This window comes from Podarcis gaigeae (genome assembly GCF_964106915.1).
Source record: "Podarcis gaigeae genome assembly, chromosome: 4".
Lineage (NCBI taxonomy): Eukaryota > Metazoa > Chordata > Lepidosauria > Squamata > Lacertidae > Podarcis > Podarcis gaigeae.
In genome coordinates, this window is record NC_139677.1 from 82,709,865 (window position 1) to 82,734,077 (window position 24,213).

General features: G+C 40.8%; 1 protein-coding gene and 1 long non-coding RNA gene across 4 annotated transcripts in view; both read right to left on the minus strand.

The window, feature by feature from the left end:
- Positions 1 to 1,344: 1,344 nt before the first annotated feature.
- NUP58 (nucleoporin 58) overlaps positions 1,345 to 24,213 on the minus strand; it is a 34,975-nt gene continuing 12,106 nt past the window's right edge. For 2 of the 3 annotated variants that reach the window (XM_083736712.1, XM_083736711.1), the window contains exons 8-19: positions 22,693 to 22,758; positions 21,720 to 21,894; positions 21,066 to 21,145; positions 19,929 to 20,047; positions 19,115 to 19,197; positions 17,091 to 17,292; positions 11,552 to 11,650; positions 9,435 to 9,530; positions 3,697 to 3,786; positions 3,469 to 3,555; positions 3,257 to 3,337; positions 1,345 to 1,510 (exon numbers count right to left, since the gene is read on the minus strand). In XM_083736712.1, coding sequence (XP_083592838.1) covers positions 1,431 to 1,510; positions 3,257 to 3,337; positions 3,469 to 3,555; positions 3,697 to 3,786; positions 9,435 to 9,530; positions 11,552 to 11,650; positions 17,091 to 17,292; positions 19,115 to 19,197; positions 19,929 to 20,047; positions 21,066 to 21,145; positions 21,720 to 21,894; positions 22,693 to 22,758 — 1,258 coding nt within the window. In that variant the 3' untranslated portion in view covers positions 1,345 to 1,430. Of the gene's footprint in view, positions 1,511 to 3,256; positions 3,338 to 3,468; positions 3,556 to 3,696; positions 3,787 to 5,157; positions 7,387 to 9,434; positions 9,531 to 11,551; positions 11,651 to 17,090; positions 17,293 to 19,114; positions 19,198 to 19,928; positions 20,048 to 21,065; positions 21,146 to 21,719; positions 21,895 to 22,692; positions 22,759 to 24,213 lie in introns of those variants that run through there. The other variant, XM_083736713.1, reaches the window with a different exon arrangement.
- On the minus strand, positions 12,149 to 17,084 carry LOC310843861. Its single transcript, XR_014563712.1, has 2 exons — positions 13,924 to 17,084; positions 12,149 to 13,660 (listed from the first exon to the last, which is right to left on the minus strand). It is a non-coding gene; the product is annotated as an uncharacterized lncRNA (long non-coding RNA).

Sequence of the window (24,213 nt, forward strand, 5' to 3'; positions counted from 1 at the left end):
CCACAAATGTTTCAGAAAGGAAAGTCATGGACCTAGGGTTCTATTTCATTATAGAAAGAAGCTGAGATCCAAAGGAAGGAGTTGCTTCTTGTTTTGCTACAGCAGCAATGCAGAAGAGGCAGGGCACTTTTTAAGACGAGTAGTGTGGGCTTGTCTCTTCAGCTGCAGAAACTGCTGTTTCCCTTTGTTCATTTAATAAACCATGGTGGTCAATCTAAATGGGCAAAACTGCCACCCAAAGGTCCAGCACAGTTTCCCAGGTCATGCAAAGCAAGTTGCCATCTGGGTCACCAAGTTACACAAATAATTTCCATGCCTCAGTCTGCAGCATCCAGCAGTATCACGGAGATTTGTCATGTGTTTATCAAGATTATGAAATACAATTACAGGAGGAAAGGATACAATTTTAAGGAAAAGATGTATGCTGTTATTATTGCACTGAAACCAACGTAAAAAAGAAGCTGTAACTATGGATGCATTGTGCAGAACATGATTAATTACATATCTTCATACATTTATAATAATGAATTACGGGTGTATGTCAGAGTTGGGGAACTTTTTTCAGTCCAACCTTCCAGAGGTCACATGATAGTGGCGAACAAGGCCAAAGGCAAAAGTGGGCGGAGCAACAAATGCAAATTTTACCTCTGGATAGTAGGCCACACACTCACACAACCCTCCCTAGCCTATATCCAGGCAAGTAAGAATCAAAAATACATTCCTGTCAGGCAAAAATGCTGGAGGAAGGTGTAGCTGTGGAAGGGTGGCACCTGGGGAGAGTCATGAGAGCCAGGAGAGTCCCCCCGCCCTACTTGCTTGGAATGTGGAAAAAATAAAACTCATTGATGGAAAAATATTTGTCATGTGAAACGGTCAATTCACACACCAAGGAAATCTATGCTACCTCAGTGGGCCTTGAGTTAGAAAGTGGGTTCAGGCAACCATGTTATTCTGAGAATGCTTGCAGTTCTACCACAAAGCAACCCAGTTGCTCTGGGTTTTCAGGATAAGGCAAATAACTCTATCCTTTCTTTCCTAGGATGCAGCCTGCACATAAATGCTGAACATGTAACTTTGTTCTGGACTGCCAGCTTTTCAAACTGCCTCTGTAGCTATGCTTTTAACAGCTTATTGAGATGCAGGAATTAGCAGGCAAAGCTTCCCATAACACAGAGATATCCATTGCTGCAGAACCAGCTGCTGCTAAAGGCACAGGAGCGTACCAAGAAGCTATTGGCAACCCTACCTTCATTTTAAGCTTTGTTAGGGATGTAATCACAGATCAAGAAGCCTAGGTCACCTTTGTAATAACTCTTGAGAAAAAACGACAGGTACAAAGTCTGGTCTTGGTATCAGTGCTGTATTAGGATCAAGGCATTGGAGAGAGAGAGAATGGCCATTTCTTGTCCAGGAGATTAATTCTATGCAACTTAGTTTAATTTTGTTGCTGTAACCTCCCCATTTTCTAGGATGGTGCTAAGTGCTACTGGTGAACGCCGCTTAATGATGCCTGAGGTAAAGAGAAAAAAACAATTTAGGCCAGGAGATCGGGAATAATTTTCATGCATTAGGCCACCTTCCCTTCCAAAAGCAAACATCCAGGAATCACATGGCAGTGGTGGGTGTGGCTAGAGACAAAAGTGGGAGGAGCAACTCATGTAAATCTCACTCTTTTTTCCCTTTTCTTTTTTTACAGCAGGCCAGCTTCTACACACACACACACACACACACCACTCCTCTGTACCCTCCATTAGGACAATAAAGAGGCATTATCAGATGTCAATAACACATTTCAGCCAAGCAAAAACACTCAAGGAGGGGGTGAATGGCGTGGCCTGGGGAGTGTCCTGAGGGCCAGAGAGGCCGGAACGCATTATTTGTCATTATTTATTAATCCATTATTTATTATTCATCCAAAGTTCTCAAGGTGATTCACAAGACAGATAAAAGCACAAATAAATAGAAAACAAAACAATAGCAACTCTTCTTTGAGAGTTGTTAGGAAGACCCACATTCTCCTCACGGAGCTACAATTCCCAGAGTTCTCTGTGGAGAGGGATTGATTATTAAACTAGTCTTGGAATAAGGGTCTGTTAACAACTCTCAGCGGCCTTAACAAACTACACGTCCCAGGATTCTTTTGGGGAAGTCATGACTGTTTAAATACTGCTTTACATATATACAGTATAGGGCAGAACAGGTGTCAGTGCAGACGATATTGAGATAGATGGTCTGACTCAGTATTGAGGCAGCTTCCTATATTGTATGGGAATTCAGTGGCTGGAGCTCCTAATGTATTGATTTTAACTTAGGAGCAGAAGGTGCCTGCTGAATTGGAGCCGAGTGTGGAGTTCTGCATGGTGGGTAGAAAATCTTTGGTAGTAGTAGTATCAGTTCAGAAAAACAAGGAGGTCCGAAGTCTTTCCACTGATATTGGGGGGAGGCTGGAGGCTGGACTACTAGGCACTTATTGCCACCTAGTGGTAATGATGTGTGGCAGGATTAAGGTGTATGTATAAGAGCTGTTTGACGGACTGCCTCAGAAGATGGTGAGTTCTCCTTCATTAGATAGTTAAAGAAGGGCAGCCATCTGCTGAGGTTGCAAGGTGGATATAATGACCAGAGCTTTGGGGGGGGGGCACCCCAGAGTTCCTTTCCACTCTAAAAAATGTATGATTCCATATAATCCAGTGCTTTCCTCCCTGACCAAAGACACAGACAGCAAGTTTTTTTGGGGGGGGGAATAATCCCACCTCAAATCTTTTAGCTGGAGTTGCAAGGATTGAGCCCAAACTTTTCTCTTTTGGGTGGGAGGGAAAACAAAGCATATTCTGTACCAGTGGATTATGGTCCACTCTTGCTGGACAATGCACGTCTTCAGGTAGGGTAAGAGTTGTCTTTAGCTAGGAAAGACCCAGAGAAAAGTTATCTCAGGTGCAAGGAGCATTTAGCCCTCCAGTTGTTGCTGAATTACAACTCCCCTCATTGCTCGCCACTGGCCATAGTTGCTGGGGCTGATATGAGTGCAGGCCTAAACCCCAGTTATCTACACAGCTTGCAGATTTCAGCAGATTTCAGCAAGCTAATATTTTGTAATCTGACATTATCTCCTTATCTCTGGGGAAAGTCAACACGAGACCTGTAAAACACTTTATACAGTGGAAATCCATTCAGATTTCACCCTCCTGCACCAGCTACCTCTGAGCTGAAAAGCATAGTAAGAACCAGAGCATAAATGACATAGAAATTATCTAACCTGGCACAGTCTTCATTAAGAGTATGTTTGGTGCAGATCCTATTGAAGTACATGATCCACTGAGTGCTAGGCCTGGAATTCCTGCAGAAGTGCCACACAGAAACAGAACACAAACATCTGATTGTAAGCAATTTCTATGGGTGGGGTGGGGGTGTTTGTGCTACAGCAGAAAAACCAAAGCGTTGCAGCACCTTACAGACTAACAAATTTACCTAGTGTATTCATCGTGAATGGGTTCGGTGAACATCCTACTGAAGTGCACGATGCAGCAGGAGTCGGACCTGGTGAACTCGAAACCCCTGCATAAGCACCATAGAAATAAAAGTCAAACACCTGTTTTTCTTATCCTGATACTGAATTGAAACAATTCCATGCAGAGTTGCTTGGTGTTGCAGCAAAAGCAAAGATCCCTGCGGCAACGTTAAGGTTGCAAAATTTACCTGATGTATAATCCGTTGTAAATATCTTTGGTATATTTCCCATTGCAACAAGTGATGCACTAGAAGCTGGACCAGATCCACTAGGCATTCCTACGTAAGCACCACAGAAACAAAGAGTCAAACATTTGATTTACTTATCTAGATACAAATTATAAAAGTTTTTTGGGGGTAGCTGTGTCTCAGCAAAAAAAACCCCCAAAGAGCCCTGGGTAAAGGGCTAATGTATTCTTTGTTGAGAATATGTTCAGTGTGTATCCCATTGAAGCACACAATCCATATGGAATTCCTGCACAAACTACATAGAAATAGTACATAGACACCGCATTTCCTTATCATATGTTGTAAACCATTTCAGGGGGGAATTAGCTATCACCCAAGGTATTAAAGTTACCAAACGTCCAATATCAAGTGTAACTTTTTCATGATCTTTTGTAATGGCCAGTGGTTGAAACAACAAATGATACGGATCATTCAATATTTTAATTCATCTATCCAGGTTTTGAGCTGGAGACAAAAAATAAAGGTTGTAAGGTATGATGTGAGATGCCTTAGAAGCTAACAGATCCCCGATACCAACCCTATACTGTAATTAATAAAAAAAAGAAGTAACATGAAGCATAGAATTGTACTGAGTCAGTCAAAATTTTAAAATATTTAAATGCTGAATTGGGAACTATCCAACCCAAGTGCCAAATCAGTAAAATGTTCCTAAGTGTAGGGAGGACTCGGGGTGTTCTCGCCACACTCAAGGAGTTCCAGTGTTCTTCAGCAACACAATTGCAGACGTGAATATAATGGACAAAGGACACCAGCAACTCCAAGTACGACGACAGTTCATTTTTCTGTCCATATAAAGCCTTTTAAAGGCTCAGGACCACAATACCTCAAGGACTGCCTCTCCTCATATGAACAGACCCAGACTCTGTGTTTATCACCTGAGGTCCTTCTTCATGTGACTCCCCCATGAGAGGTTGGGAGGGCAGCAACACAAGAACAGGGACGTTTCTGCAGTGGCTCCCCATTTGTCGAATGCTCTCCCCAGGGAGGTTCGGCCGGCGTCTTCATTATATGCCTTTAGGCGCCAGGCCAAAACGTTTCTCTATAACCAGGCCTTTGGTGAATTAAACGATCTATGGCCTTTTAAACTGTTGGGGATGCGTGTATTGTTTTTGTTACTGTTATGTATTTTGTGTTTTTAATACTGTGGTCCTCAGAAGGGTGGTATAGAAAATAATCGAATTGAAAGGAATTGCTGCTGGTTAAATCCAGGGATTGGATTGGATCATATGTTACACTGGCCATACAAATGCATATTGGGAAACGCTCAGGGTTGTTCTTATGTAACAGAAAACATATTGTTTGAAACAGCACCACCGATAGTCCACTGAGCACAATATCATGTGTGGGGGATCACAGCCCAAGAGGAATGAAAACACCATCCAGAAATAAATGCAAGTATTATTGACACATCACACTTCAATCCGTTTTATTATTTGTAGAACAGAAAAGATGCACATATGGACAAAGACAACACAGTTAAAAAAATAGGTTCACAAATTATATACAAAGAAATTTTAACATTTTAATATTGTAAAAAGCAGTTAACATATATCCAAGTTGCACATCTTTTTTGCTGGAGCCCAAATACAAATTCAAAACAGAACTGTGGCCTGAAATTTGTTTTTAAGTTTTCCTTAATTCTGTCAAGTTTAATTTCTTCCTCTTTCCAAAAGAAAAAGAAAAACGGCCCATACTTCATATATAAAGGTGAAATGACTTGTGTTAAGTAAGCTGTTCCCCTTACTTCTGAATGCATCACACTCAGGACTCACACATTTGCCAGATGACTTGCTGTTGCACCAAGACAAAAAACGCTGGCAGAACTTACAAAAATAGTAATGCCTGAAAGCAACCAACTTCAAAACCAGAAAATACATAGGTGCACGACTTATCTTTTTGTTTTTAAAGGTGCCTAGATGAGAACTACGAATACCTGCTTGGAGTTATATACAAAATATTCTTTGTGTAAAAAGGCTAGACCTCACAAAAATTCTGTACACAAACACGCGCGCACAAACACACACACACAGAGCAATGATCTGATGGGCTAATTTACAGCCCGGCCCTCAGAAGAGATGGCACAAGCCCCAGTGAAGTAAATGGGGTCTGTGCTGGCAACACAGTTCAAGGACTATGACTGTAGTCCCTCATTTAAGGCAATAAATGTTCCTGTTGTTTCTGTTTTAAAACATTCACTGAGCTGGAGATGCAGCTCAACTAATGCAAGGCTATTACTATTGTAATTGTGTCAAATATTGTAGTTTACTCTCAAGTGTCCTGCTGTGATCGACCCTTCGTAGCCTCTTACCATGCCTGCTATCTGTAAGCATCAATTCATGCAGAATGACGAGAGAAGCAGAGTCTGTCTGCTTTAGGATGGAAGTGAGCCCGAAGTTTAAGTGGACCCATCTGTTCCAAAACAGCCCCGTCTTATGCAAACCACTCGTGCACACGGCCTGCTCATGTGAACAGCCCAACATGGGAGAGCAGCACACTGATTTTTATGGGCAGACACTTTTTATGGGTATCACTCCCATGTATTCTTCTTGCGAGACCACACTGCTTGGGTGAGCTGTTTGTGAAAACTAAGGCCGTTTCAAAATGCACTAATCAGTCATCAGCTCTCCAAAAATCTACCTGAAGCCCTCTAGTTCGCATGGCTGCAGTTGAGCAACTGTACAGCAAAGACACATCGCCACAGCTGAGAACCAAACCGGTCTGAGAATGTTTACATTGAACATCCAGTTCATTTTAAAGCACTGAATGGAAAACAAAACAGAAATGGAAAACAGACAAAACAGCCCACAACGTCTCACATGCATTAGTAAATGTTACAGCTGGTTTTCCAATATGCTGCCACAACATAGGAGGGGAGAAAGAACCCAAAACACAAACTTGAAAACGTTCTGTCTTACAAGACAAGGTCTGAAATGCATGGTATGTACCCATATACATATCTGAGTGTGCGTTTATACTGTATATATTTACACACATATTCACAAAACCACCCTGATGTTTTTTAAAGGGCCATATCAAGAAACAGAAGACATGGACTCAAGCATTTGTACTAGAATATACTTTACCTGTACAAGGAAACCAAATATGCATCTCTCTATATGGTTTAAAGCATATTAACAAAAATATCTTGTTACTAATCTTAGGTTAAATAGATGGTTTTACACGGTTTCTTAATAATGAAGTGCATATCTAAAAACTATGATTCCCTCCCCCCACAAAAAAGGATTCTTACACGAGTTCTGAGTCACCCAAAAAATAGCTGTTTGTTACAATTACGTTTTATAATCCAGAATGGGAAGAAGTAGCAAAATGTTATAAATCTCCAAGGACACAGAGCACCTACTATATATCAGCTTAAAAAAATAGATTTCCCCCCAGGATGACTTATGCCAATGAGTTGTCCCTTTTCTCTGACCCTAGCCCTCCCACCCCCTTTTCACATTTATCTTTTCCCCCTCTTGTTCCCAGCTGGGGGTTTCTTCAGCTGGAGAAGCTGTCCTCCTGTGCCAAAACTTGCAGAGGCTGGGTTGGACACCCCAAAAGTCAGGCCAGCAGATGCCGTGATGCCAGGATTGCTGAAGTTAAACCCAGATGTGCTCGAACTGCCAAAGCCTTGTAGAGGAGGGGAAAATATTTGAACGTGAGAGACGCTGTGATCACATCAGTCTCCTAGCCAAGGCAGCTAGGGACAATCTACTGTACTACAGCTGTGGAATAAATTTCAGGCAGGTCATAAGCAAGTTCTGGTTCTTTAAACCAGGCATGGACAGACGCCAGGGCTTATGGGATCTACTTTTTTCATTTCTTCACTAGAACTGTCATGTATACCACCTGGAGCCAGGTGGGGTGGTCATGCCAAATGGAAATTGGCAGCTCAGGGGGCAGAGCCAATTACATATTGTGCCCCTGAGCCAGACACTGGGATCACCTGCATATACAAGTATATCTGACCAGACAACAGAAAAGGAATGGCAACAGCTCAATTTAGAAAAACGAAAAACAGAAGTCCTTCTTATCCCAGTAACTGGGACTAAGAAACCTTAGGCCTTATGTGCTGCTTCTAGAGAGAACCAGGTGTTAAATGAAGCAGCACATTAGAACCCTTCTACCATGAAGAGAAGCTCTCTTCCTTTCCGATGAGTCCAGAAAACAGGACCTGGCATGTCCTGAAAACCTAAGATACTTAAAGAGAAAAACTAAATCTGGATAGTACCATCTTTAGCAGAGGTATGTTATACTTTTACAAAGGAGGTTGTCAGAGTGCCACTCTAGAACATTTGGCACTGATATTACCTGGTTTTCAGTGAAGCCTTTCCCATTTGCCTAGGGCATTTTAAATGTTTTTTTGAATTGTATGGTATTCTGTTTTTAGCTTTGTTTTACTTCGTTACATTTACTGGTTGGCTTGAAATTCTATTTGTATGTTGTGAAAATTAATTTTATTCACCCTTCTGCACACCACCCTGGAAAGCTTTTAAATTAAGGACGGATTAGAAATATTCTAACGGTAAATAAATCAATAACATGATGTGAGGAGCAAGTCTATGAAGCGACCTGATGAGAAAAAGTTCCTTGCACATATTGTCAATAGTTGTTAAGCGTTTTCAATTCCACACTAACGTTAAACCCATCCAAGGAAGTTAATAATTAAGCTGGGAATCCAATTAACATTGCAACCATGAGTTGATGGTGATAGCCAATTAGCTTACAATAACTTCAAGGAAAGGTGTTTTGATGAAACATCAGATCTACATTCAGTGGGGTGGGGAGGAAGAGTCTATAGTGAGGGTAGTTGATTCTGCAGGTGCAGTTAAGTTCTTAAGCATATTCCAATAGGGCTACTTTTGTATTTAAGTGGTTTGTACATAAAGACTACATAATCCAAAAACCTGACCTTATCCACCCTGAGGGGTACCCAGTTTGGGAAACGTATTAGGTACAACTCTTACTTTTAACCCCAAAAGTGCAGCAGATACTTCGAGTCCTTTTAATGGACAAAGGCTAGAATATGAACCATCATACAGCTAGTCACATGCACCCAGAATAGATATGGATTTGCTTTTCTCAAAAGTAAACTTACAAAGTTACTGCCTAACTACAATTAAGAGGCATAAAACAATTGTCATAAGCCAACGCTTCACTGAGAGGTGTGCAAGTGGTTCAGAGAAATAACTGGTTTAGATTAGCTAGCAATAAATGAGCTGGCAGAAACTGGTGCTTTTGAAACAAGCTAGTATGCAAAATTGCATTCCAGCGAAAGGTATGGCTGCATCTATAACTAGCTCATCACCATGTCTCTATAAAGCTGCTGAAATGACTTCTTCCTTTTAAGTAGCAAATCTATCGTATCATACCCTACAATGCCGTTTTCTTCATCTTCGAAAGATTTGCTATGCAGCATTGAGGGAGACAGTATTTGAGAAAAGCAAGCCCAAAGTTCCCATGGAAGGGCCTATGGATTCTCACTACTGAGCTTGCGAGAAGGAAATGAAAACACTTTTCTAATCTACTAAATTATCCTTCTTCAGATGGGAGCTTCCAAAACCATTCTGAAAACTATAATTTCCACAAACAGAAGATTTGAATGCAACGACTAAAATGGATGCCATGCGTTAGGTACTGATAACTTATAATACCTTAACACTCAGAACAGAACAAACCTGCACTAAGGCTTCCTGAAGGCTTATTTGTAGCTCCAAATCCAAAAGATGGTGCACCCGTGCCACTGCTTCCAAAAGCAGAGCTACTTCCAAACCCTAGTGGAACAATAGTGAAGACAGGGAACACACGTTAAGATACACACAGGGCTAGATCGCTTTCAAGAATTGGCCTTCCACAATGTCTCTTCAACATATGCTCTGCAGCATTGGAGCTATTGTTATTGAACTGCCATGGGAAGGTTAAAAAAGGGGTTTATCTGCACAAGACTTCGTTATTAAGTCTGATTAAATAGAAAAGTCTGCAGGCAGACACACATTCTTCAATTGCTCTTAATGGATTAGGGAAGTTAGGGAAACGAGATGCATAGTAGGTTCAACTGATTAAGTTAAAGGACTAACTTTCTCAAACCTGGATGTGATTGCAGAAGGCAGTGGGTTGGACTAGACTTTTGGTGGCAGACACAGAAGGTAGTTTGGCATTCTTGTCAAACCCATGGTTGAGTAAATAACAAGTAAGATTCCCTCCAATTATTGTGGTAGAGAGGCAACTTTCTGCTTTGGGAGACAAGGGTTCTACCCCCAATTATAGAATTTACTTGTAAGAAAATAGAATACTGCTATGATTTCAGCAGAATTGCTTTCAAGCAAGCACGCATAAGATATCAGCCTTCTTACTAAGGAGGCAATAAAACGCCCACCTTCTTCCCCAAACATGGCTGGAAAGGAAATCTTGCATCTCAACTCCCACACTTCCACTTAGGGCAATAAATGGAGGGAGCATCTCCCTTGCTGGAAATAGCAATAATCTGGCAAGAATCTTCAGGAAGGCCGGTTTCACACTCCACTTGCACCCACCACATAGGACTGGTAGTTTACTGAGCAACAGGAATATGTATACTCAGAAACTACAGAGAGCTGCGCTTACACCTCCATTTCTGGAAACGGGAGGTGAAGGGAGAATCATGACCGAAACCTAACACAAATGGCAAAGTAGTACGCTGCAGCTCATGCAAGTTTAAAATGATTTGATTTCCTTTAACAATGCTTTTTGCACCTCACAGTTTGCTATTCTATTCTTGCAGCTAATCTCAGCTACTTTATATGGTGGGGTATCTTCACCAGCGCTTTTTGTTGCGTTTCTGACAGGTTTAGGTTTATTCTCCTTTTCTCCATGGATTTCCTGTACACACTCACACAATAACTTGTATTTACATGCACAGAATATGTGCAGACTTTAAAGACCAGGAGATGGCCAAGGGGTCATTTCTTCAAGGGAAATTTGCCAATGCACCAGTTTAGCAACACATGCTTGACATGGAGTTTTGCTGTGGCTATTCTACAGTATCCACAGAGATCTATCAACCTGATGGTTGCTCAGGCATAAAGGAAAATGGAACACCTCTCTCTGCATATCAGCAACAGGGGATGAAGTGTGTGCTGTATCAGCCAATTCCCAGAATAGATATTAACAGAATAGGCCAAAAAGCTGGTATCGACACCAGTGAAATTATATTTTTGTGAACCGTGCACTAATTTAGGTTCCAAATGCATCCTATTCCCTACGATCAAGGCACATGACAGAAGCATATCTATGTGCAAACACAAAAGAACAGAAGCCTAAATATACATTTAGGCAACCAGTCATCTCTATCCCACAAAATGTCTGTTTAAATAGAAGTGGTTTAGATGAGATGCCTTGATGTATTCTAAGAAGGATAAAGTCTTGGTGATCTCACACTATCAAACAGATGCCCAAATGAGCATAGAGATCAGGGCAGATTAAGTGGAAGGGTGCATGATGGAGATGGCAATGCAAATGAATCATCTTGGCTGAGAATAGGGAAATAAGGACTAGAAAGGTAGATTTGTCCCACTCTCTCAATGGGTGCTTACAATTGCAATAGGCTTTCTAACCCAAAATGGGAAGTTGAGAGTACAGAACCAGAGGCTGGTGGTGCTTTTGTATCAATTCATGTGGATTACAGGGCTTGATCTTGCTTATTTAGCATAAGACATTTAAGAATTTAGTTCTATGGGTGACGTGTGCTGCCTAGTCCAATTCAGGAAGTGCTGTATAATAGTAATTCAGTGAAACATTAGAAAAAGTTAAAGTGTACCTCCAAGGCTTGAAGACCCTAAGCCACTTGATTGCAAGCCAGTGCCAATACCTGAACCGAATGGCGTTCCAAAACTAACTCCCAGAGACGGCTGTGGCCCTGGTGTAAAAAAAAAATGAAAACAAAACTTGCCTTACTCTTTCGCAACAGAGATCCATGACGTAAACCCTTCCATTAAAGAGAGTAAATAATCACAGCTTAACAAACGCTTTCTGAAGCACCCAGACTTTCATTATAATTCCTCCCCAAACTATCTTAGCATCTGAATCAGTAATTCCTTAAGATACGAAATGCAATACAAGATGAAACTACTGGTAAGCCTTGCATATTATGCCACAGCATGAAACCATGATATTATGACAACTCAGCATGTAAGTTAGAATTTCTGCTCCTTGCTGGAATTATATCTGAATATCCTACAAGCAGCTAGAAGTGATTCTTTAAAAATAAAGTTTTATAGGAACATGGTTAAAATTACCACGTTACAAATGTCTGATATTAAATACTCATTTGAGTATTTTATCCAAGTTCTTTAAAAAAAACAACCCACCAAAAACAAAGTGAAACAAGTTGATAAAACACAAGACAATGACTTTGTTTTATTAAATTTATTGATCATTTTAGAGCAAGTCAAAACATGACAATTAAAACTGGTTCACACAAAAAAATGATAGAGTTACTGAGTTGTTAGAACTTTGCTACATTTACAACCATTTTGCCTGCTTAAATAAACATTTACAGAAAAGGCACAGATGTGTACCTTAACCAATACATTCAAGATTTCAGATTCAGAAATTTCTAACATCATTTAGAAGATTAGAGACAGTGGTTTCCCTACATATGCACACTGCCAAAATCCATGCTTATATGCCAAGTTTAAATAGATATTTTTAACCCATTGTCCTGTGCGGTGTGGGGTGGGGAGGGAACTATGTACTCGTCCCTCATTATAAATAAGTTATAACAAAATATCTGGAGATTAATTTCGTAACTTATAAAAAGCTACTTAACAGTTTTCAGAGTACAGTCAGCATTCCTACCCTTAAGCACAGCAAACAGTGCATTAGTTAAACCTGAAGGATTTGACAAGTTCAAATACTGTGCCTGCGTCTTCATATTTGTGTATTCCTGCAATGACTCTAATGCATGCTAGTAAAGGACAACTGGCAATATGATTACCAGCAAGTTTTTTTTTTAATTAACAAAAGCTACTCAGGATTCTAGGGGTTCTCAATTTTCCTATTTGGATACTGATCTTCCCAATTAAAATTTGTCAAGTTCTTCTGCCTCGTTATTGCATTACAGTACATTCATCTACCATGACTGCCATTTGGAAAGAAAAGAAAATAGTTGCTGACAATTTTTAGGCTGTATTGTACAAATCAGACAGTGTTCATGGCCCCCTTCTGCCCTTGTAAATATACAGACACTTGAGATTCAAGTTCTCACAACTGCTAATTAAACAGATAGCCAAATATCAAGCAAAAGGCACTGTTCTGCATTGCATCTTTTGAAAGGAACATCTCCAGACCTTAGGTGATCCAATGCAAAAATGAGGTTGTTATATTCAAGGTAGAATTATGCTGTAAAGGGCAACTAGAGTTGTGAACTTGCAATTAGTACTTAGCACTTATTTGGCAAGTTGAGGTTCTTTCTGTATTCCAAGTATGCACTATACACTAACTAAAGGTTTTGGGTCAGATCCAGACCAAGCTGAACATAATTTCTACTGAAAGGAGTAGGAAGTAAGGAAAGTCTTGACTAATTTATCCCACCAATTTCAGTGGGAACAAAGTTCAACTAATTTAGCCAGGATCTAACGTTTTATTCTTTTCATAGAACAAGCATTGCATTGACAGATAAAAACAAGTTGTAAACAAATTGATATACTCTCTACCTAGCAGCTCCTTTAAAAAATTCCAATCCAAAGTAATTTAGGCTTCTAACAAAAAAAAAGTGTCCAGTGTTCTCTTTTAAAGGAAGTGTCTCAGTTTTCCATCCTAGGAGGCACCATTGGTGGAAGACCTTTAAACAGTTTGATGACACCAAAGTCCCCCAAGCCAAGCTTGCATAAAAAGCACGCTCCAGATTTTTAGAATACAGTGGTACCTTGCAAGACGAATGCCTCGCAAGACGAAAAACGCGTAAGACGAAAGAGTTTTCCGTTTTTTGAGTCGTTCCGCAAGATGAATTTCCCTATGGGCTTGCTTCGCAAGACGAAACGTCTTGCGAGTTCTTGCGAGTTTGTTTCCTTTTTCTTAAAGCCGCTAAGCTGTTAATAGCCGTGCTTTGCAAGACGAAAAAACCGCAAGATGAAGAGACTCGCGGAACGGATTAATTTCGTCTTGCGAGGCACCACTGTAGTTCAAAACAGACCTATATTCAAGTTACGGGGGGGACGGGACAGGATTTCGTAGTTAAAGCTGACAAACTTTCAACTTAATGGCAATCTCAAATGCAACTCTGCCAGAAAACCAAATAACTTCTCATTTAAAAGTTAGGTGTACATAACTTAGGTAACACTAGAGATAGTCCATGCCAAAACACGTAAGTAAACATTGTCACCTTTGGATCACATGTTATGAAATATTTTAAACTATAATTACCTGCATTATATTTTTTAAAAATTATATATTTTTCTCCTAAGGAGCAATTTTAGTTTAAATAAATAGAGCTCACTACTAAGAGCCCGTTTACGGTAAACATCAGCAATGCTCCCTACCAGGTTTGCAAGATATCATTGCTCAAGTCTCTTCGTACTGACAATAAAAGGTGCAACCAAAATTGCCTAAGCCTATTTCAAAATAAAGTGAATTAACCCTAGCTTAGCTTCAGTTTGTGGCAAGGCATTGGATTTTAACTACACAACTAGCTCAAGCACAGGGTCCTATGAAGTGTTATGATTTGGACAGGCATTCATTCCAGCGAATATTTCCAGCGATTGCACCCTTTGCAGAGTCAAATGACACAACAAACCAGGGTAGCCAATGCTGTGCTCTCCAGATGTTGCTGGACTACAAGTCCCGACATCATTGACCAGGAGATAGATGAGTCCAACAGCATCTGGACAGTAACATGTTAGGGTATCCCTAAAACTTTAGGTGCTAGAAGGTGTTGGAACACAGCCAGGCAAAGTGCTTTTTAGGTAAGCCAATCAAATCTTGATTGCTTAGTCAGTAGCAACACACACTTAAGGCAGTAACTACACTAAACTATTTTTACATGAAAACGTCTTGATGACACAGCTATCAAAGGAGACAATAAATTAATTATTTTAATTCCTACTTTACCTAGGCTAAACAGCTTTAATACAACCTGTGCTGGGCAGAATGTGAGGCGCTCTGCTACAGTGGAGCAGTCACCATTATTCCCAGCTAGTCAGCCATTTCACAGGCATTTGTTTCCAGTTAAGAAAATATCCTAGAGCTGGAAAGGAGCGTGATTATAAAAAACAAAACCAACCCTATGGCCTCTGCTGCCATACTTCAGGGAAGTTTACTTTTCTATTCCTGGGAAACTCCCCTATGTCATAAATACAAGAATCTTCACAAATACCAGACCTCACTAACATTTAAGTTACAGAATATTCTTTAACACAAATCAAAGAAGACAGCCAGTTAGTTCACAGAATGAGCAATACCTTTTGTGACCTCTTGGCTACTTTTGATAGAAAACCACACAGCCGCCGCTTATGAACCAATGCTCCAAATGGCTGTGGCTGGCAGCGAGTCTCCAGTGTCTGAGGCTTTACTAACCCTGCTGCCCAAAAGCCTCAACCTTTATTGAACTTAGAACCTCTGTGTGCCAAGCGTATGCTCTGCCCACTGAGCTATGGCCCTTCCAAATTCCGTCGACACTTTCAATATTCACAGTTATCTACAGCTATACCATTTAGGATACACTGCTATAACATTATCAGCTGCACCTCCAAATTAACGGCCTCTCCTCTCTTTTTTTGCAATTTTCTCTTTTCAAGGCCTAATACAATTTACAGCGATGGCACAAATTCAAATACTCGCTTCCCTACCTTGCTGCCTTTGTACTAGAAGAAAAGGCAAAAGGTTGGATACAATAGGTGCCTTTTCTGTTCTGTAAGGGGCAGCTGCCTCCCACTCACAGAAGCTCTGTTCTATGCTTTACGCTACCGAAGTGCAAAAGAAAATCGAAACTAAACAGTCCTTCGGATCCATCCCACTTGCAGCAATCCATCACAGACTTCTATGGAAGCAGGCTCCACTGAATCAATGGATTTCACTTCCAAGGAAGGATATTTTGGATTCCGAGAGAGGTTTCCTACCAGGCTTCAGGTAAAGTGCTTTCCCCTTAATTTTACAAAGTGTTTAGGCAGCATTGCTTCAACAGCTTTGGGAAAAGATTTTAGAGGACTATGGTAGTTAAAGATCAGATTCAAACCTCCCTCCATAAGAAAAACCAACAACAACTGGGGAATGCATTCAAAAGTTGTCATACTTCAGCACATTTCTAGGGAAAGAATAAATTGCATTGCTACAGTAAACTAGAAGGATGTAGCAATCCTTTCGATCTCATCATGTTCTATTTGGATTCACTTATTATAGCATCCAGCTGTCAACAGTTAACTGTATGTCAAAGCTGGAAAATACCCTGTAGATCCCAATACTTACAACAGCAGCACCTCATTTAATACCTCTCTAGGTAGAAATGCTCTGTGTTGCTTTTTGCCCAGCACCAGAAACACAAAGGTGTGGTTGATGGAGACAGGACACCAAGAGCGAACGAAACTCTCTGATATGTCCAGAAGGGAGACTGCTACCCGGGCTCAGACCCATGTTTAGGCAAAGTCATCTAGTTTCAGAGTTTCTCTAAATGCAACCTGCAGATCCCGAACTCCTTGGAAGGTAGGCACTTTAAAAGAAGCAGCCACCTAGCTTCTCACTTCAAGCACCTAGACTGCCATATGTCAGTCAATAAGATATCTTATTGGAGTATTTTATAAATTAGAAGTCAACATCTCCATCCCCAAGTTGTTTAATTTCTACCCATGTTTTGCTCACCCTTGATCAACACCTCAGCTACAACTCCCCCCCCCCCCCCCAAATTTCTATACACAGTTCTGAACTACTTTAATCAACTCTCTTAATATTTTTAATGGTCCTTACATTCGTCTACCTTTTGAGGCATAATTTCAAATTACAAAGTGCTATAATGGAAAACAAATTTGAATTAGGATTTCCCAACAAATTTGAAAGTTTATACAATAGTGTCATAATTTTAGAGATAAGCTCTCCTATGTGTATTCAGAGATGACAAAGACTCACATTTGAAAGGGTTGAGTAATACAGTAAACAAGCTACTACAAATAAAAAACCACAAGATTAAATACTGGGTATATAATTATTGCTAAGTCTATCCCGCTTTTTCTATTACCTACGTTTTGATGAACTGTTACTCACAATTTTTTTTTTTTAATTTCCAACACAAAGGAAGACCTTATATAAAACATCGTACAAGTTTACCGTTTGTGTTAACACTAAAAGCTATAACTTGAATGCACTCAGACCTGTAGCAGGCTGTTGCTGCTGGGTAAGTGTTGCAGCCATGGCAACAGCTGCGGCATTTGGTATGCTGCTGAAAGGGGTCGGTCCAGTAGTAACACGCGGGGCCGTCTGCCACTTCTTTGCTTCCGTTCGCCTGGCCTCAAACACATCCACAGCATCCCCCAAAAAGGTTTTTCTGTAACCAAGATACTGGTCTTTGAGCATCTGAAAAAGACAGCAAAGGCTATCTTGATCGTACAGTTTTCAAAGGTTTGCCATAGAATCACAGACTTGTAGAGTTGGAAGGAAACTTGATGATGTTTTGGGACTACAACTCCCATCATCCCTAGCTAACAGGACCAGTGGTCAGGGATGATGGGAGTTGTAGTCTCAAAAACACCTGGAGGGCCGAGTTTGCCTATGCCCGGTCTAGACCAACCCCCCCTGCAATGCAGGAATATTGAATATTGGGGATCAAACTTGCAATCTTGGCATTATCAGCACCACACTCTAACCAAGTGAGCTAACATTTACAATGGCAACGCTACAAACAGGAAAACAGGCCCTGAAGTGCATTGGCAGTTATTAAAGATAAGAGGTGATCCTGGGAATCAGAATGCTAGAGATGTATTGTTTTTAAAAATATATTCTACATTTTCATAAGCTCAAAGTGGCTTATTATATTAAGTAAATGTTGAAGGTTTAGATATTTCCAGTTTCAGGCTCAATTTGGAGTGATTTTGACCTTTAAAGCCTTAATATCTACACCACTATCTTCTGCTACATGAACTTTCTTGTCAGTTTAGGTTCTGGAGAAATGCACTTCTCCAGGCACTGCTGAATAACTAAAGGGCCTTTTCTGTGGTGGTACCCAGATAAGCAACTCCCCCACCCCCATTTGCCTGCTGTCAACTCCATTATCTTTCAAAAACTGGGCAGAGTTCATTCTGTTTTCTCAGGCATTTAAGCAGTATGCAAGATGTTTTAATGGCCATTTATCTCCTGGACTGCTGTTTTATCTTTTTGGTTTAATTGCATTTGTTATATCGTGTTTTACTACTGCAAGTCACCTTGAGTTGGTTTATTGTAAAAGGCAAGAGAGAATTTTTTATAAATATGCTTCTACAACAAAACTAGCTAGGATTTCCCTTGCTGAACTCACAGTAGATATCAACACAGCAGGTGACAGAATACAGTACTAGCAACAGAAATAATCCTTGCTTAAACGCCTAGTAGGTGTATAGTGACACCTACTGTAAATATCTGGCTACCTCACAATAAATGAAGACAGGAATCAGCTCCACTTCAAAAATAAGACTATTCAAGATTATCAAGTACTATTTTGAATGATACCTGGTAACTTGAGCACCATGAAAAGAAACAGCGCCTCTGAAAGCCCAAGATTCTCAGAATTAAAAAACTTCACATTATGAATTTAGCAAGCCATCAGGAAACAGCTGCTAGATTGTCTGACCTTTGAAAAAAAAAACTTTCAAAAACTCCTAGCTTTAAAGTCCCTCAAGGAACATTTCAGCAACATATTCCATTTCAAAAGAAAAAGTAGAAAGTAATCTAAGAAGATACAACAATGCAGGAAGTAAAAGGGCACTGGAGTCTGAACTAGGAGCCAGAATAATTCATCAACATTAGGTAAGGTAAGGTAAGGTAAGGTGACCCCTGACCATTAGGTACAGTCGTGGCCGACTCTGGGGTTGCGGCGCTCATCTCGCTTTATTTTGCCGAGGGAGCCGGCGTACAGCTTCCGGGTCATGTGGCCAGCATGACTAAGCTGCTTCTGGCGAACCAGAGCAGCACACGGAAACGCCGTTTACGTTCCCGCTGGAGTGGTACCTATTTATCTACTTGCATTTTGACGTGCTTTTGAACTGCTAGGTTGGCAGGAGCAGGGACCGAGCAATGGGAGCTCACCCCGTCGCGGGGATTCGAACTGACGACCTGATCGGCAAGTCCTAGGCTCTGTGGTTTAACCCACCATAAAGAAGCCAGATAATCATGTCACAATTTTACATTATAAAGCAATCTTTACCTTCACATTTTCATGTACGGATTGAAGTTGTGCAGCTAAAGCTACAAATGTCTGATAGATTTTCTGCATAGCCATGGATAAATCTGTAAGACAGGGAAATTTGAAAATCAAGTCACATTGCAATATAAATTCACAGTGAAACCATGTAATTTGCCATAAAGTTACCACATAAAGCCACCACCACATTAAGGAAGCTGTGGGGATTTGTCAAAATATGATGGGGGAAGAAAAGGCGTCTCTAAACATACAGAGAATGGAGGTAGCAGTCCTTTTGATGTTTTATCAGCAAGATTATTTCTTTCTGAAACAAGAAGTTTAGTCTTAGGCCATCATTTCAACTAACGTACACACTTGAGAAGTATGATACAAAATCCTCAATGTAGTGATATAGGAACTCAAATAATAGTGGAACATGTAAACAGACTCAAACCTCCTCTAAGCCTCTCTTCACGTGGAGCATTGGTCAAGGGGATCCTGGGGGATCTCCCTCAGAGTTTTTAAAAAATGCTTGGGTTCTGTAGTCAAAGGACATACCGTATATGTGAAGGCTGTTTGCAAGAAAATAAGTAATGCTTTGCTGCCAGCCCTCTCTTGGGTGTGTGAACCCACCTTATGGATCCCAGCAATTATGTTAGCTTCTGTAACTTCGGCCCTAAATTTGGAATCAAATCTGAACACAAATCCCTGCGAGTCTGCCAGAAGCAAAAAGTGCGGTATGACACAGCAATTAATTTTTTTAAAAAAATAATATTTATTACTTTTAAACCTTACAAAAAAGCAATTAAGGCAACTGGTGAAATCACTAACTTTTTACCTTGTGGGGTTATATGGGAATTGTTTGCCTGGGTGGCAAGATGGTTTTCCAGTTCTTCAATTTGTTGTCTGTACTGCTGCAGTTGTACTTCAAACTGTTCAACCAAGATCCTGAAGTAGCTAAATTAAGTATATTTTAGAGCATTTAAATGACGGAAGTGAATAAAGAACTCTACAGAAAGTATTCAAGTCTAATTTTAAACCTTCAGAAACGGTGCATGAATTCGCTTATTTTCTTTTTCTTCTGTCCAATTCCCTTTTCTTTTTTTGTCACATCTTTCAGATGGTCAGCCTGTGGGCAGGAACTGTCTTAATTTTAATTATATAAGCTGCTCTGGAAGCCTTTTTCTGCTGAAAAGCAGGATAACCCCCCCCAAATAACCTGTGTACACACTAACGGCTCTCAATCACGAGTGAGGGAGGAGAAGTCGAGTTTCTGCAATCAGTAGAGTGTGAGACTCTTAATTTCAGGTTCATGGGTTTGAGCCCCAGATTCGGAGAAAGATTCTTGCATTGCAGGGGGTTGGACTAGATGAAGAACATGCTTCCTTCTAACTCTACAATTCCATGATTCTATATACACCCCCTGTTAACAAAGCCAGGGAAAGCCTACCATATTACAGTAACCTTTTCTTTTAAAAGGCAATTTAAAGAAGTTGTCTTTCCACCCAGCTAAATTATTTTGGACATATTCAAATCATGTCCCTAATTAAAAGGAAAAACACTAATTATTTCTCAGGAAACATCTCCCACTACAGTGAGAAATCAGTCCAGCCAGAATCAAACTGTTACACCCTTTGGTATCTATTTGAAAGAAGCTCAGAAGGCTGATCCCTTAGAACTATGTGCAAAAGAGAAATAGCGCTTAGCATATCTCTGCAAAGGGTTCATAGCAATTATCATACTCTGCTTGTGGAATCAAAATAATACATTCGGATTTAGTTTACTTTCCTTGTGCAGTATTCTAGCATGAGATACAGGACAGTCTGAGTGAACCAACCATGCAGATACAAAAGCGTATTTTATATTAAACCCATATCCAATATAAGGCTTGAACCTGTATACAATATAAGACTAACTATACAACATGCAATATAAAAACACTTATTATGGGCAAGACATGCAAGGCTGTACTCACTCTGCTGGTGCTGAATTTTCATGTTGAAGGCCAGGCGGCGTTTTCTGTGTTCTTAATGCTATTTCAGCATTTTTAAGCTCCTAAGGTGGAAAAAATGGCTCTTGTAATTCTTGCAGTTCAGTAAAATGACACACCTGTTTCAGTGAACAATTTATTCCTGATAATTTAATTAGCTAATATCTGAAGGATGAACTTTACCATGTTCATTATTATTGGGGGGCGGGCGAAGGAATGGGACGTGATTACAGATCAGACTATAATTTTAGACCAGGGGTTTTGAAAAACAAGGGGACACAGAACTTAATTGGGGACCACTGCAATAAAATTTTGCCCAGAGGCTTCAAAAACCTAACAGATAGGAGCTGGAAAAGACTAGACCTAATGAACTCTACAGGGAAAGCACACGAGAGGGAAGATATGATACAATGCCAGATACCAAGTGATGAGTTTTCTGTATTATGGAAACAACCTTTCAGGACAGCAAACATTATACTGTTACAGTTGTATGGTAAACAAAGTTCTCAGCTGCTTCAAATCAAGGACTGCCCAGCACAGCTGTTAGGCAAGCCGATCTGCATTTTCCAAGAGGATAGGAATATTATCATTTTTTCTAGCTTTAGGCTAGCACGTGATCCCCATCAGAGTTGCTTATACCTGAGCAGTTTCCACTTTCAGCTTATCAATATTAAGAGTGTTTCTCTGTAATCCACTGGCAGCAACTGATAAAAGTTGTTTCAAAGCTTTAATGTCTTCCTGCACTTTGAGCATTGCTTTGGAGGACATTCGACTAATTTCTTCCTGGACCTGCTTCTGCTCTTTTACAAACTTCCTGGGAGAGGAGAAATCAGAAGACAGAATTAATCCATGCAATGCTCCCAACCCCAACTCTTCAGAACTACAGGCTAAGGAACCTCTCTCTCCTCAGCGCTGGGAAATCTCAGAGGAAAGTGGTCAGGGCTGCGTACTGATGGTGGTTTGGGGAATAAAGTGTGTGTGTGTGTGTGTGTGTACGCGCTCTCTCTCTCTCTCTCTCTCTCTCTCCACATATCTCAAACACAACAAAGACCCCTCTCCCCCATCCTCTCTCTCACACACTCACACCTCTTTCTCCATGGCCAATTCAGTGCTTGTGTTCTGCATCGCACACTGACAATACAGACTTCCCTTTCTTAACGCAATTTCCACCTTTCCCATTCTTGAGCTGCAATCTCAGATCTGAGCTGTGCTGGGGAGAGGCACTGCAAAGAGGGGAGAAGCTTAAGGCTCCCCCCTCCGTCATCTTCCCCTCTCTCTCAAGAGAACTCTCCTCACATCACCGAACAACAGGATAAGCCGTGGTAGAGTGGACAAGGATTAGGGCTGTGACGGAGTTATCAGGGGCCCAACGGAAGCACCTTGTGGGCTGATTCCAGCCTGCAGCCCACCAGTTACATTTTACTGAAGTGACTTCAGGTAAGCAAGACCTGAGGTTCCTTCACAGCATCTGCAGAACAGTATACTCGCAGCTGTCAAAGCCAAGTATTTTGAAACTGTGAACAAAAGAGTACTCTTACTAGTCCAAAAATCTTCAAGGTAAGTTTCAGTAACAAAAGAGATCTGGAATTCCAAGGACCCAGGAAATACTTACTGAAGATTTTCTACATCTTGGCAGATTACTGGAGGTAGATTTTCATCTTTCAGGGCTTTACTATCCCTGCCAACAGACATGTACATCATTATTAGCATGACACTCTCTAAACAGCAGTAGCAGCAGCTTTTATTTAACATAACAGATGCAAAGAACTGCACTAAGCCCATTAACCACTGAATTTTTTGAATGTTCTACCCAAATTATCATTAACCAGCAGCAGAAAAAAGTTTTGGAAAACCTTCTCATTATTTCCCCCTGCAACCCCAAATATCTTTCTCCTACAGAAATGAGAAACTAGTGTTGAGAATGAACATACTAATATATATATATATATATATATATATATATATATATATATGAACATATATATATATATATGAACATACATACCTTCCTCTCTGGAAATTACAACATCACAGTCAAATCTGCACCAGCTCCATCATCCTAACTTGTTATCACGAAGATTAAACCCAATCAATTTAGTCCACTAACTGTAAACAATTCGGTACCCTTTAGGGGTCACTGACGTAAACTCCCAAAAGCCTCAGGGATGATGGAAACTGGAGTCCAGCATCGGAAAAGCACCATGAACCAGGTGTGGCCATGCAAGTTCTGGACCAGGGTACAAGTGCAGTGGTAGCCTAGAGGAGAGCCAATAAACTAAGCTGGAATCCTGGCAATATGCAGGCTCCATGGTTGGCCAACTTGCCTCTTCTGACCAGGGTTATTGTCTCTGAAGTAGCAGGTTAGGAGGTTGGTGGTGTTCCTTGACAGCATACAACACCAATGATGAAGTATCTCCTCTCAATATACTTACTATCTGGCCAAATTTAAGGTGCAACTGTTATCATATAAAGCCCTAAATAACTTGGGACCACCCTCCTTGAAGGACCACCGTTCTCCATACATTCCTGCCTATTTGAGATCTGTTGGAGAAGCATTACTAACTGTCCTTGTGATATACGTTATGCAGCCATAAGAATGGGGTACTTGGCATAGCAGCGCCAATATTGTGGAACTCATTGCCTTTGTATATTAGGCAGGCGTCTTCTGTGCTTCTTTTAAGACACCACTTTAAAACATTTATTCACACAAGCTTACCTTTCCATGTGACCCACTTTATGTTCTTCTGATCTCTGTCTTTTTTTTTTGTTTAGTTTATAACACTGATCTTATGTACCTTGGTTTGAGAATATTTAAAAAGGTAAAGGTACCCCTGCCCATACGGGCCAGTCTTGCCAGACTCTGGGGTTGTGCGCCCATCTCACTCAAGAGGCCAGGGGCCAGTGCTGTCCGAAGACACTTTCGGGTCACGTGGCCAGCATGACATTGCTGCTCTGGTGAGCCAGAGCTGCACACGGAAACGCCGTTTACCTTCCCGCTAGAAAGCGGTCCCTATTTATCTACTTGCACCCGAGGGTGCTTTCGAACTGCTAGGTTGGCAGGCGCTGGGACCGAGCAACGGGAGCGCACCCCGCCGCAGGGATTCGAACCGCCGACCTTTCAATCGGCAAGTCC